Source organism: Entelurus aequoreus, linkage group LG05 (genome assembly GCF_033978785.1).
Source record: "Entelurus aequoreus isolate RoL-2023_Sb linkage group LG05, RoL_Eaeq_v1.1, whole genome shotgun sequence".
NCBI lineage: Eukaryota > Metazoa > Chordata > Actinopteri > Syngnathiformes > Syngnathidae > Entelurus > Entelurus aequoreus.
The window spans coordinates 10,911,099-10,926,180 of NC_084735.1; the positions used below are offsets into that span (position 1 = coordinate 10,911,099).

The 15,082-nt window shown below is 43.5% G+C and overlaps 1 protein-coding gene across 1 annotated transcript in view; it reads right to left on the minus strand.

Moving 5' to 3' along the window:
• Positions 1–15,082, minus strand: part of LOC133649531 (uncharacterized) — a 98,200-nt gene that overhangs the window by 66,574 nt on the left and 16,544 nt on the right. Inside the window, exons 5-7 of the mRNA XM_062046120.1 lie at positions 7,818–7,949; positions 1,817–1,936; positions 593–631 (exon numbers count right to left, since the gene is read on the minus strand). Coding sequence (XP_061902104.1) covers positions 593–631; positions 1,817–1,936; positions 7,818–7,949 — 291 coding nt within the window. The remainder of the gene's footprint in view (positions 1–592; positions 632–1,816; positions 1,937–7,817; positions 7,950–15,082) is intronic.

Genomic DNA, 15,082 nt, shown 5'->3' on the forward strand with positions numbered 1-15,082 from the left:
GGACATGCTCATGTGGATCAAGTCCACCAATGTTACTTCCTTTTTCCAGACCTTTGGAAGAGTTTATATTTGCAGTTTTTTATATTTTTATTTGCCCTCACGTCACCACGACTACAGTAGAGCATGTACACACAAGCCAACAAAAATGGCTGCCGCGGCCCCACAATGCATTGCGAACTCACAAGCCTTCGGAGCCCAATATTTTTGAGTTTCCTAAAATATCGAGCTATTCCTTCAAGTCTCTGCCCGGAGTTTGGTTAGCAAGATGAAGAAAGGTGAAGGTTGCACAGGTGAAGAACCACAAACAGGGGGGTAAGAGTTAGTCTGTTTTCAGTAGGAGCAGAAACACAGAGACATAAATGGAGTGCAGCAGACTTCACAAGTGTGGGGTGAGGAGCTGAACAACATTGCAGCTGGCAAATGGAGATAGAACAAGAGTGTCTGCAAAGATGGTCCACTGGGGATCACTGGGGAGGTGGGACTTCATGAACCATTCATTGGAGCAGCTCGGTCACGATACACAATATGCAAATGAGTTTGGACTCCCAGGAGTTAAGAGGCTAGAAAACCACAAGGGTGCCTACAGGTCTACCTGGTACACCGGGTCGTCCACTTGGTCCTCCAGGATGGTCTGTGCAGCAGGGGAAGATGACACATGAATTATGATGAGGAACATGTCACAGACTGCTAGGGCACATCTCCCAAAAACTTCACTTGAAATTGTGCACAGGTGTGATGGACAGGTGACCAACATGTGGTGTACCCCGCCACCTGGGATAGGCTCCAGCCAGTGGCGGTGCTGAGGACAAGAAGGTTGGATGTGCAGTCCCCTATTGTTTGGACTATAGAGCGCACCGGTATATAAGCCGCACAAAAAAATGGAAAAAATATTTTCCATATATTAGTCGCAGATATATACCTTATTAACACATAACTATGTGTAATAATGTTCATTTACAATTGTTCCCAAACAGTGTTTGTAACAGGGCAGTAAAACGGCTGATCAAACAAAACAGAAGTCATGGTCATGGACCCACTAGCTGCGCAAGCTAGCTCTCCAATCAGCTAAACAGACTCAATAACTCCACGCTGACTCTCTGGTGAATTTACTGAGGAATTAGTGAAAGTGAAACAATACAAAATGTCATTGTAAGTTAATAATACTAACACAGACACGTGTTAGCATATTAGCTAATGCTAACGATGCTAGCTCGATTAGATTACGATAGCAGGTAGAAATATACATGAAAACGCTCCTACAGACATCACACATGGGACACTTTAGTAAGTAAGAATAGATTTAGTTATATTGTAAAACTTACAAACGTTGCTTGGACTCATGAATGAAGAAACAATACAAGTAGAAACGCTATGGACGACTCGTAGACGGAACAACACTTACGCATCCGGTTCGAGGCACCAAACAGAAGGAAATACTGTAGGCTTCCAAAAGATGGCGCCCTGGCACAAACAGTTACACACCTTTTCAGTGTTTTATACAAAACATTACAGCCGTTAGGCAAAACTAAATCCATAGATTAGCTGCACCAAAAATAGCATTTTGTAGTCACTAAAACCGGGTATGTGGTGTGGGGTAGTTCTACGCTTGGTGGTCACTATTGGGGTGGTCTTCAGAGTCCACTACCAACCTTGCAGTTGGATCTCTGAGAGTCCCTGTTAGGACCTGTTGTGGTCATGTGGGCCCCCCCAGCCAACATCTCAAGTCTGGTACAGTTCTTGCACTGGAGCCCGTGAAGGTCTGCAGGTGTGCCTAATAAAGTTGTTTCCAGTATTTCCTGTTCTAATCCAGTCCTACCTGGTACACCACCTGCTCACAGTGTTTGTCCTTCTGGGCCTTCTTCTCCACCTCCTCCCGCTGCTTCATGTCGTAGATGAGAGTGAAGAGGTCTCGCAGGTCCATGATGACCGGCTCCGCCTGCACGGAGGAGGAAGATGCTCAATGGAGAAGACTAAGTACGAGGTCATGCAACAAAGTGAAAGTACAAGCTTTCACTTTCAGTTTAGTGGTCCTGACTTGACTTGATGACCTCGCCCTAACGACCCACTTTTTCCTCTTCTGATTTCAGTAAAGTGTCCGTTTAAGTCCTCACCAGAAAGACTGCTTTCTGGGAGAAGACGTGGTGCATGTAGAGATGTAACGATATCAACATCTTTTGTATCGCAGTATTGTTGAAAGTACTTTGAAACAAGGTGGCGTCCCACTCTGTTCTGCAGCCCTTGAACACACCGTAAAAACACCTCCGTGTCCTAGTGACTCAATTGTCTTAGTGACTCAATTGTCTTAGTGATTCAATTGTCCTAGTGACTCAATTGTCTTAGTGACTCAATTGTCTTAGTGACTCAATTGTCTTAGTGATTCAATTGTCCTAGTGACTCAATTGTCTTAGTGACTCAATTGTCTTAGTGACTCAATTGTCCTAGTGATTCAATTGTCTTAGTGACTCAATTGTCTTAGTGATTCAATTGTCTTAGTGACTCAATTGTCTTAGTGATTCAATTGTCTTAGTGACTCAATTGTCTTAGTGATTCAATTGTCCTAGTGATTCAATTGTCTTAGTGACTCAATTGTCTTAGTGACTCAATTGTCCTAGTGATTCAATTGTCTTAGTGACTCAATTGTCTTAGTGACTCAATTGTATTAGTGATTCAATTGTCCTAGTGACTCAATTGTCCTAGTGACTCAATTGTCTTAGTGACTCAAATGTCTTAGTGACTCAATGGTCTTAGTGATTCAATTGTCTTAGTGACTCAATTGTCCTAGTGACTCAATTGTCTTAGTGACTCAAATGTCTTAGTGACTCAATTGTCCTAGTGACTCAATTGTCCTAGTTACTCAATTGTCTTAGGGACTCAAATGTCTTAGTGACTCAATTGTCTTAGTGATTAAATTGTCCTAGTGACTCAATTGTCTTAGTGACTCAATTGTCTTAGTGATTAAATTGTCCTAGTGACTCAATTGTCTTAGTGACTCAATTGTCTTAGTGACTCAATTGTCTTAGGGACTCAAATGTCTTAGGGACTCAATTGTCTTAGTGATTCAATTGTCTTAGTGACTCAATTGTCTTAGTGACTCAAATGTCTTAGTGACTCAATTGTATTAGTGATTCAATTGTCCTAGTGACTCAATTGTCCTAGTGACTCAATTGTCTTAGTGACTCAAATGTCTTAGTGACTCAATTGTCTTAGTGATTCAATTGTCTTAGTGACTCAATTGTCCTAGTGACTCAATTGTCTTAGGGACTCAATTGTCTTAGGGACTCAAATGTCTTAGTGACTCAATTGTCTTAGTGATTCAATTGTCCTAGTGACTCAATTGTCTTAGTGACTCAATTGTCTTAGGGACTCAAATGTCTTAGGGACTCAATTGTCTTAGTGATTCAATTGTCTTAGTGACTCAATTGTCCTCGTGACTCAATTGACTTAGGAACTCAAATGTCTTAGTGACTCAATTGTCTTAGTGATTCAATTGTCCTAGTGACTCAATTGTCTTAGTGATTCAATTGTCCTAGTGACTCAATTGTCTTAGTGACTCAATTGTCTTAGTGATTCAATTGTCCTAGTGACTCAATTGTCCTCGTGACTCAATTGTCTTAGGAACTCAAATGTCTTAGTGACTCAATTGTCTTAGTGATTCAATTGTCCTAGTGACTCAATTGTCTTAGTGACTCAATTGTCTTAGTGACTCAATTGTCTTAGGGACTCAAATGTCTTAGTGACTCAATTGTCCTAGTGACTCAATTGTCTTAGGGACTCAAATGTCTTAGTGACTCAATTGTCTTAGTGACTCAATTGTCTTAGTGATTCAATTGTCCTAGTGACTCAATTGTCCTAGTGACTCAATTGTCTTAGGGACTCAAATGTCTTAGTGACTCAATTGTCTTAGTGATTCAATTGTCTTAGTGACTCAATTGTCTTAGTGACTCAATTGTCTTAGTGATTCAATTGTCCTAGTGACTCAATTGTCCTCGTGACTCAATTGTCTTAGTGACTCAATTGTCTTAGTGACTCAATTGTCTTAGTGATTCAATTGTCCTAGTGACTCAATTGTCTTAGTGACTCAATTGTCTTAGTGATTCAATTGTCCTAGTGACTCAATTGTCTTAGTGATTCAATTGTCCTAGTTACTCAATTGTCTTAGTGACTCAATTGTCTTAGTGATTCAATTGTCTTAGTGACTCAATTGTCCTCGTGACTCAATTGTCTTAGTGATTCAATTGTCCTAGTGACTCAATTGTCTTAGTGACTCAATTGTCTTAGTGATTCAATTGTCCTAGTGACTCAATTGTCTTAGTGACTCAATTGTCTTAGTGACTCAATTGTCTTAGGGACTCAAATGTCTTAGTGACTCAATTGTCCTAGTGACTCAATTGTCTTAGGGACTCAAATGTCTTAGTGACTCAATTGTCTTAGTGACTCAATTGTCTTAGTGATTCAATTGTCCTAGTGACTCAATTGTCCTAGTGACTCAATTGTCTTAGGGACTCAAATGTCTTAGTGACTCAATTGTCTTAGTGATTCAATTGTCTTAGTGACTCAATTGTCTTAGTGACTCAATTGTCTTAGTGATTCAATTGTCCTAGTGACTCAATTGTCCTCGTGACTCAATTGTCTTAGTGATTCAATTGTCCTAGTGACTCAATTGTCTTAGTCACTCAATTGTCTTAGTGATTCAATTGTCCTAGTGACTCAATTGTCTTAGTGACTCAATTGTCTTAGTGATTCAATTGTCCTAGTGACTCAATTGTCTTAGTGATTCAATTGTCCTAGTTACTCAATTGTCTTAGTGACTCAATTGTCTTAGTGATTCAATTGTCCTAGTGACTCAATTGTCCTCGTGACTCAATTGTCTTAGTGATTCAATTGTCCTAGTGACTCAATTGTCTTAGTGACTCAATTGTCTTAGTGATTCAATTGTCCTAGTGACTCAATTGTCCTCGTGACTCAATTGTCTTAGGAACTCAAATGTCTTAGTGACTCAATTGTCTTAGTGATTCAATTGTCCTAGTGACTCAATTGTCTTAGTGATTCAATTGTCCTAGTGACTCAATTGTCTTAGTGACTCAATTGTCTTAGTGATTCAATTGTCCTAGTGACTCAATTGTCCTCGTGACTCAATTGTCTTAGGAACTCAAATGTCTTAGTGACTCAATTGTCTTAGTGATTCAATTGTCCTAGTGACTCAATTGTCTTAGTGACTCAATTGTTTTAGTGACTCAATTGTCTTAGTGATTCAATTGTCTTAGTGATTCAATTGTCCTAGTGACTCAATTGTCTTAGTGATTCAATTGTCCTACTGACTCAATTGTCTTAGTGACTCAATTGTCTTAGTGATTCAATTGTCTTAGTGATTCAATTGTCTTAGTGACTCAATTGTCTTAGGGACTCAAATGTCTTAGGGACTCAATTGTCTTAGGGATTCAATTGTCTTAGTGACTCAATTGTCTTAGTGACTCAATTGTCTTAGTGACTCAATTGTCTTAGGGACTCAAATGTCTTAGTGACTCAATTGTCTTAGTGACTCAAATGTCTAAGTTACTCAAATGTTTAAGTTACTCAAATGTTTAAAGGCCTACTGAAAGCCACTACTACCCACCACGCAGTCTGATAGTTTATATATCAATGATGAAATCTTAACATTGCAACACATGCCAATACGGCCGGGTTAACTTATAAAGTGACATTTTAAATTTCCCGGGAAATATCCGGCTGAAAACATCTCGGTATGATGACGTTTGCGCGTGACGTCACGGATTGAACGGAAGTATTGGGACACCATTGTATCCAATACAAACAGCTCTGTTTTCATTGCAAAGTTCCACAGTATTCTGGACATCTGTGTTGGTGAATCTTTTGCAATTTGTTTAATGAACAATGAAGACTGCAAAGAAGAAAGCTGTAGGTGGGAAGCGGTGTATTAGCGGCTGGCTGTAGCAACACAACCAGGAGGACTTTGAGTTGGATAGCAGACGCGCTATCCGATGCTAGCTGCCGACCGCACCGATGATCGTGGTGAAGTCCTCCGTCGCGCCGTCGATCGCTGGAACGCAGTTGAGCACGGGTGTTGATGAGCAGATGAGGGCTGGCGTAGGTGGAGAGCTAATGTTTTTAGCATAGCTCTGTGAGGTCCCGTAGCTAAGTTAGCTTCAATGGCGTTGTTAGCAACAGCGATGCTAGGCTTCGCCAGGCTGGACAGCATTAACCGTGTGGTTACAGGTCCAGGGTTTGGTTCGGTGTCTCCTGATAGTAGAAGTAATAATAGTATTGTTGATCTTCTGTCTATCCTTCCAGTCAGGGACATGTTTCTTCTGTTTCTATCCGCAGTTAAGCACGATGCTATCACGTTAGCTCCGAAGCTAAAGTGCTTCACCGATGTATTGTCGTGGAGATAAAAGTCACTGTGAATGTCCATTTCGCCTTCTCGACTCTCATTTTCAAGAGGATATAGTATCCGAGGTGGTTTGAAATACAAATCCGTGATCCACAATAGAAAAAGGAGAAAGTGTGGAATCCAATGAGATCGTGTACCTAAGTTACGGTCACAGCGAAAAAAGATACACCCTGGCGTCCTGCACTGCACTCTAATCCTTCACTCTCACTTTCCTCATCCACGAATCTTTCATCCTGGCTCAAATTAATTGGGTAATCGTCGCTTTCTCGGTCCGAATCTCTCTCGCTGCTGGTGTAAACAATGTGGAAAGGTGAGGAGCCTTTCAACATGTGACGTCACGCTACTTCCGGTACAGGAAAAGGCTTTTTATCAGCGGCCAAAAGTTGCAAACTTTATCGTCGATGTTCTCTACTAAATCCTTTCAGCAAAAATATGGCAATATCGCGAAATGATCAAGTATGACACATAGAATGGATCTGCTATCCCCGTTTAAATAAGAACATCTCATTTCAGTAGGCCTTTAAGTTACTCAAATGTCTTGATGATCATCACAGTAAACCAACATGTACAGTATCCATGGTAGATGATCATCACAGTAAACCAACATGTACAGTATCTATGGTAGATGATCATCACAGTAAACCAACATGTACAGTATCTATGGTAGATGATCATCACAGTAAACCAACATGTACAGTATCTATGGTAGATGATCATCAGAGTAAACCAACATGTACAGTATCTATGGTAGATGATCATCACAGTAAACCAACATGTACAGTATCCATGGTAGATGATCATCACAGTAAACCAACATGTACAGTATCTATGGTAGATGATCATCAGAGTAAACCAACATGTACAGTATCTATGGTAGATGATCATCACAGTAAACCAACATGTACAGTATCTATGGTAGATGATCATCACAGTAAACCAACATGTACAGTATCTATGGTAGATGATCATCACAGTAAACCAACATGTACAGTATCTATGGTAGATGATCATCACAGTAAACAAACATGTACAGTATCTATGGTAGATGATCATCACAGTAAACCAACATGTACAGTATCTATGGTAGATGATCATCACAGTAAACCAACATGTACAGTATCTATGGTAGATGATCATCAGAGTAAACCAACATGTACAGTATCTATGGTAGATGATCATCACAGTAAACCAACATGTACAGTATCTATGGTAGATGATCATCACAGTAAACCAACATGTACAGTATCTATGGTAGATGATCATCACAGTAAACCAACATGTACAGTATCTATGGTAGATGATCATCAGAGTAAACCAACATGTACAGTATCTATGGTAGATGATCATCACAGTAAACCAACAGTGGTTGTGTAACTAAGGTAATATGAAAAGATGGTGGATGACTTACCGACTGTGCGCTCTTGATGGCCACAAAGCGGTGGTGGCCCTCCTTGCCGCACACGTAGCCAAAGGCTCGGTGGTCTCTGGTGTCCTTGGCGATGTAACTGATTTCATGGACCGAGTGCTGATGCAGAAGCACCTGGACAACAGGTGTACAGTCAGGTGGATGGTCAGGTGTAAAGGTGTGCACTCAGGTTTAAAGGTGTGCACTCAGGTGTACAGTCAGGAGCACAGTCAGGTGTAAAGGTGTACAGTCGGGTGTAAAGGTGTACAGTCAGGTGTACAGTCAGGTGTAAAGGTGTACAGTCAGGTGTACAGTCAGGTGTAAAGGTGTACAGTCAGGTGTACCGTCAGGTGTAAAGGTGTACAGTTAGGTGTACAGTCAGGTGTAAAGGTGTACAGTCAGGTGTACCGTCAGGTGTAAAGGTGTACAGTTAGGTGTACAGTCGGGTGTAAAGGTGTACAGTCAGGTGTACAGTCAGGTGTAAAGGTGTACAGTCAGGTGTACCGTCAGGTGTAAAGGTGTACAGTTAGGTGTACAGTCAGGTGTAAAGGTGTACAGTCAGGTGTACCGTCAGGTGTAAAGGTGTACAGTTAGGTGTACAGTCAGGTGTAAAGGTGTACAGTCAGGTGTACAGTCGGGTGTAAAGGTGTACAGTCAGGTGTACAGTCAGGTGTAAAGGTGTATAGTCAGGTGTACAGTCAGGTGTAAAGGTGTACAGTTAGGTGTACAGTTAGGTGTAAAGGTGTACAGTCAGGTGTAAAGGTGTACAGTTAGGTGTACAGTCAGGTGTAAAGGTGTACAGTCAGGTGTACAGTCAGGTGTACAGTCAGGTGTACAGTTTACAGTTTATTTGACTTGATAATTAAAACATAGAACTTTATCATTGATCATATTTATTTGACTTAGGCCTACCATAGATCATCTCCTGCAGGGTCCAGATGAAGGTTCAACACCACTAATACTCTACTTTCCATACAGTTCTTCATCTCCTGCAGGGTCCAGATGAAGGTTCAACATAACTAATACTCTACTTTCCATACAGTTCTTCATCTCCTGCAGGAAGCATCCAGAGTGCGGAGGGTTAATTAGTGGTGCTAATCAACAAAGTAAATGAGGAGCATGAGGGCCCACTAGCGGGGCCCATCAGTTCTCCCTCTGCTCTCATGGAGGTCCAAAGCCACGGGACAAGTGCCGCATGATTACAAGTTTGGCACAGCTGCGGTGGAGCCGCAGGGTAATTTGCATTAGAGGCAATGATCATTAAGGGCTGCTAATTATCAGTTGGTGCTGATGAGAAGAGAGTTTCTTCCCAGCTCACGCCGTGCCTGGGTAGGCGGGGGGAAGGCGGGGCCTCTCCATCATCCCCTAATGGAACAGCAGGCCAGGCCAAGATGGAGGTGGAACCAGCCCGTCTCCTAGCAGCACCAGAACCTGGTTGCATCACACCCAGACAGGATCTCCTGCTCTTACTGGGAGGAAACTGGAACCAGTTTACTCAGAGACTTGCCACCATCCCCTATGAGCAGGAAGACCACATGTCTGATCTACTATAAGGTTTGCGTGTACTAACACAGGTGCAAACGTGATAGCAAACGCTAAGCGAATCTACTAAACGCTACTTTACACATGCTGTTTGGGTCTTAGTAGACCACCTGTGCCACACCCACTAATAGTGCACACTACTTTACACACGCTGTTTGGGTCTTAGTAGACCACCTGTGCCACACCCACTAATAGTGCACACTACTTTACACACGCTGTTTGGGTCTTAGTAGACCACCTGTGCCACACCCACTAATAGTGCACACTACTTTACACATGCTGTTTGGGTCTTAGTAGACCACCTGTGCCACACCCACTAATAGTGCACACTACTTTACACACGCTGTTTGGGTCTTAGTAGACCACCTGTGCCACACCCACTAATAGTGCACACTACTTTACACACGCTGTTTGGGTCTTAGTAGACCACCTGTGCCACACCCACTAATAGTGCACACTACTTTACACACGCTGTTTGGGTCTTAGTAGACCACCTGTGACACACCCACTAATAGTGCACACTACTTTACACACGCTGTTTGGGTCTTAGTAGATCACCTGTGCCACACCCACTAATAGTGCACACTACTTTACACACACTGTTTGGGTCTTAGTAGACCACCTGTGCCACACCCACTAATAGTGCACACTACTTTACACACGCTGTTTGGGTCTTAGTAGACCACCTGTGACACACCCACTAATAGTGCACACTACTTTACACACGCTGTTTGGGTCTTAGTAGACCACCTGTGACACACCCACTAATAGTGCACACTACTTTACACACACTGTTTGGGTCTTAGTAGACCACCTGTGCCACACCCACTAATAGTGCACACTACTTTACACACGCTGTTTGGGTCTTAGTAGACCACCTGTGACACACCCACTAATAGTGCACACTACTTTACACACGCTGTTTGGGTCTTAGTAGATCACCTGTGCCACACCCACTAATAGTGCACACTACTTTACACACACTGTTTGGGTCTTAGTAGACCACCTGTGCCACACCCACTAATAGTGCACACTACTTTACACACGCTGTTTGGGTCTTAGTAGACCACCTGTGACACACCCACTAATAGTGCACACTACTTTACACACGCTGTTTGGGTCTTAGTAGATCACCTGTGCCACACCCACTAATAGTGCACACTACTTTACACACACTGTTTGGGTCTTAGTAGACCACCTGTGCCACACCCACTAATAGTGCACACTACTTTACACACGCTGTTTGGGTCTTAGTAGACCACCTGTGCCACACCCACTAATAGTGCACACTACTTTACACACGCTGTTTGGGTCTTAGTAGATCACCTGTGCCACACCCACTAATAGTGCACACTACTTTACACACGCTGTTTGGGTCTTAGTAGATCACATGTGACACACCCACTAATAGTGCACACTACTTTACACACACTGTTTGGGTCTTAGTAGATCACCTATGCCACACCCACTAATAGTGCACACTACTTTACACACGCTGTTTGGGTCTTAGTAGATCACATGTGACACACCCACTAATAGTGCACACTACTTTACACACGCTGTTTTGGTCTTAGTACACCCCCTGTGACACACCCACTAATAGTGCACACTACTTTACACACGCTGTTTGGGTCTTAGTAGACCACCTGTGACACACCCACTAATAGTGCACACTACTTTACACACGCTGTTTGGGTCTTAGTAAATCACATGTGCCACACCCACTAATAGTGCACACTACTTTACACACGCTGTTTGGGTCTTAGTAGACCACCTGTGACACACCCACTAATAGCGCACACTACTTTACACACGCTGTTTGGGTCTTAGTAGATCACCTGTGCCACACCCACTAATAGTGCACACTACTTTACACACACTGTTTGGGTCTTAGTAGATCACATGTGCCACACCCACTAATAGTGCACACTACTTTACACACGCTGTTTGGGTCTTAGTAGATCACCTGTGCCACACCCACTAATAGTGCACACTACTTTACACACACTGTTTGGGTCTTAGTAGACCACCTGTGCCACACCCACTAATAGTGCACACTACTTTACACACGCTGTTTGGGTCTTAGTAGACCACCTGTGACACACCCACTAATAGTGCACACTACTTTACACACGCTGTTTGGGTCTTAGTAGACCACCTGTGACACACCCACTAATAGTGCACACTACTTTACACACACTGTTTGGGTCTTAGTAGACCACCTGTGCCACACCCACTAATAGTGCACACTACTTTACACACGCTGTTTGGGTCTTAGTAGACCACCTGTGACACACCCACTAATAGTGCACACTACTTTACACACGCTGTTTGGGTCTTAGTAGATCACCTGTGCCACACCCACTAATAGTGCACACTACTTTACACACACTGTTTGGGTCTTAGTAGACCACCTGTGCCACACCCCCTAATAGTGCACACTACTTTACACACGCTGTTTGGGTCTTAGTAGACCACCTGTGACACACCCACTAATAGTGCACACTACTTTACACACGCTGTTTGGGTCTTAGTAGATCACCTGTGCCACACCCACTAATAGTGCACACTACTTTACACACACTGTTTGGGTCTTAGTAGACCACCTGTGCCACACCCACTAATAGTGCACACTACTTTACACACGCTGTTTGGGTCTTAGGAGACCACCTGTGCCACACCCACTAATAGTGCACACTACTTTACACACGCTGTTTGGGTCTTAGTAGATCACCTGTGCCACACCCACTAATAGTGCACACTACTTTACACACGCTGTTTGGGTCTTAGTAGATCACATGTGACACACCCACTAATAGTGCACACTACTTTACACACACTGTTTGGGTCTTAGTAGATCACCTATGCCACACCCACTAATAGTGCACACTACTTTACACACGCTGTTTGGGTCTTAGTAGATCACATGTGACACACCCACTAATAGTGCACACTACTTTACACACGCTGTTTTGGTCTTAGTACACCCCCTGTGACACACCCACTAATGGTGCACACTACTTTACACACGCTGTTTGGGTCTTAGTAGACCACCTGTGACACACCCACTAATAGTGCACACTACTTTACACACGCTGTTTGGGTCTTAGTAAATCACATGTGCCACACCCACTAATAGTGCACACTACTTTACACACGCTGTTTGGGTCTTAGTAGACCACCTGTGACACACCCACTAATAGCGCACACTACTTTACACACGCTGTTTGGGTCTTAGTAGATCATCTGTGCCACACCCACTAATAGTGCACACTACTTTACACACGCTGTTTGGGTCTTAGTAGACCACCTGTGCCACACCCACTAATAGTGCACACTACTTTACACACGCTGTTTGGGTCTTAGTAGATCACCTGTGCCACACCCACTAATAGTGCACACTACTTTACACACGCTGTTTGGGTCTTAGTAGACCACCTGTGCCACACCCACTAATAGTGCACACTACTTTACACACGCTGTTTGGGTCTTAGTAGACCACCTGTGACACACCCACTAATAGTGCACACTACTTTACACATGCTGTTTGGGTCTTAGTAGACCACCTGTGCCACACCCACTAATAGTGCACACTACTTTACACACGCTGTTTGGGTCTTAGTAGATCATCTGTGACACACCCACTAATAGTGCACACTACTTTACACACGCTGTTTGGGTCTTAGTAGATCACATGTGACACACCCACTAATAGCGCACACTACTTTACACACGCTGTTTGGGTCTTAGTAGATCATCTGTGCCACACCCACTAATAGTGCACACTACTTTACACACGCTGTTTGGGTCTTAGTAGACCACCTGTGCCACACCCACTAATAGTGCACACTACTTTACACACGCTGTTTGGGTCTTAGTAGATCACCTGTGCCACACCCACTAATAGTGCACACTACTTTACACACGCTGTTTGGGTCTTAGTAGACCACCTGTGCCACACCCACTAATAGTGCACACTACTTTACACACGCTGTTTGGGTCTTAGTAGATCATCTGTGACACACCCACTAATAGCGCACACTACTTTACACACGCTGTTTGGGTCTTAGTAGATCACATGTGACACACCCACTAATAGCGCACACTACTTTACACACGCTGTTTGGGTCTTAGTAGATCATCTGTGCCACACCCACTAATAGTGCACACTACTTTACACACGCTGTTTGGGTCTTAGTAGACCACCTGTGCCACACCCACTAATAGTGCACACTACTTTACACACGCTGTTTGGGTCTTAGTAGATCACCTGTGCCACACCCACTAATAGTGCACACTACTTTACACACGCTGTTTGGGTCTTAGTAGACCACCTGTGCCACACCCACTAATAGTGCACACTACTTTACACACGCTGTTTGGGTCTTAGTAGACCACCTGTGCCACACCCACTAATAGTGCACACTACTTTACACACGCTGTTTGGGTCTTAGTAAATCACATGTGCCACACCCACTAATAGTGCACACTACTTTACACACGCTGTTTGGGTCTTAGTAGACCACCTGTGACACACCCACTAATAGCGCACACTACTTTACACACGCTGTTTGGGTCTTAGTAGATCACATGTGACACACCCACTAATAGCGCACACTACTTTACACACGCTGTTTGGGTCTTAGTAGATCACCTGTGCCACACCCACTAATAGTGCACACTACTTTACACACGCTGTTTGGGTCTTAGTAGATCACCTGTGCCACACCCACTAATAGTGCACACTACTTTACACACGCTGTTTGGGTCTTAGTAGACCACCTGTGCCACACCCACTAATAGTGCACACTACTTTACACACGCTGTTTGGGTCTTAGTAGACCACCTGTGCCACACCCACTAATAGTGCACACTACTTTACACACGCTGTCTGGGTCTTAGTAGACCACCTGTGCCACACCCACTAATAGTGCACACTACTTTACACACGCTGTTTGGGTCTTAGTAGACCACCTGTGACACACCCACTAATAGTGCACACTACTTTACACACGCTGTTTGGGTCTTAGTAGATCACATGTGACACACCCACTAATAGTGCACACTACTTTACACACGCTGTTTGGGTCTTAGTAGATCACATGTGCCACACCCACTAATAGTGCACACTACTTTACACACGCTGTTTGGGTCTTAGTAGGCCACCTGTGCCACACCCACTAATAGTGCACACTACTTTACACACGCTGTTTGGGTCTTAGTAGACCACCTGTGACACACCCACTAATAGTGCACACTACTTTACACACGCTGTTTGGGTCTTAGTAGACCACCTGTGCCACACCCACTAATAGTGCACACTACTTTACACACGCTGTTTGGGTCTTAGTAGACCACCTGTGCCACACCCACTAATAGTGCACACTACTTTACACACGCTGTTTGGGTCTTAGTAGATCACCTGTGACACACCCACTAATAGTGCACACTACTTTACACACGCTGTTTGGGTCTTAGTAGATCACCTGTGCCACACCCACTAATAGTGCACACTACTTTACACACGCTGTTTGGGTCTTAGTAGATCACCTGTGCCACACCCACTAATAGTGCACACTACTTTACACACGCTGTTTGGGTCTTAGTAGATCACATGTGACACACCCACTAATAGTGCACACTACTTTACACACACTGTTTGGGTCTTAGTAGATCACCTGTGACACACCCACTAATAGTGCACACTACTTTACACACGCTGTTTG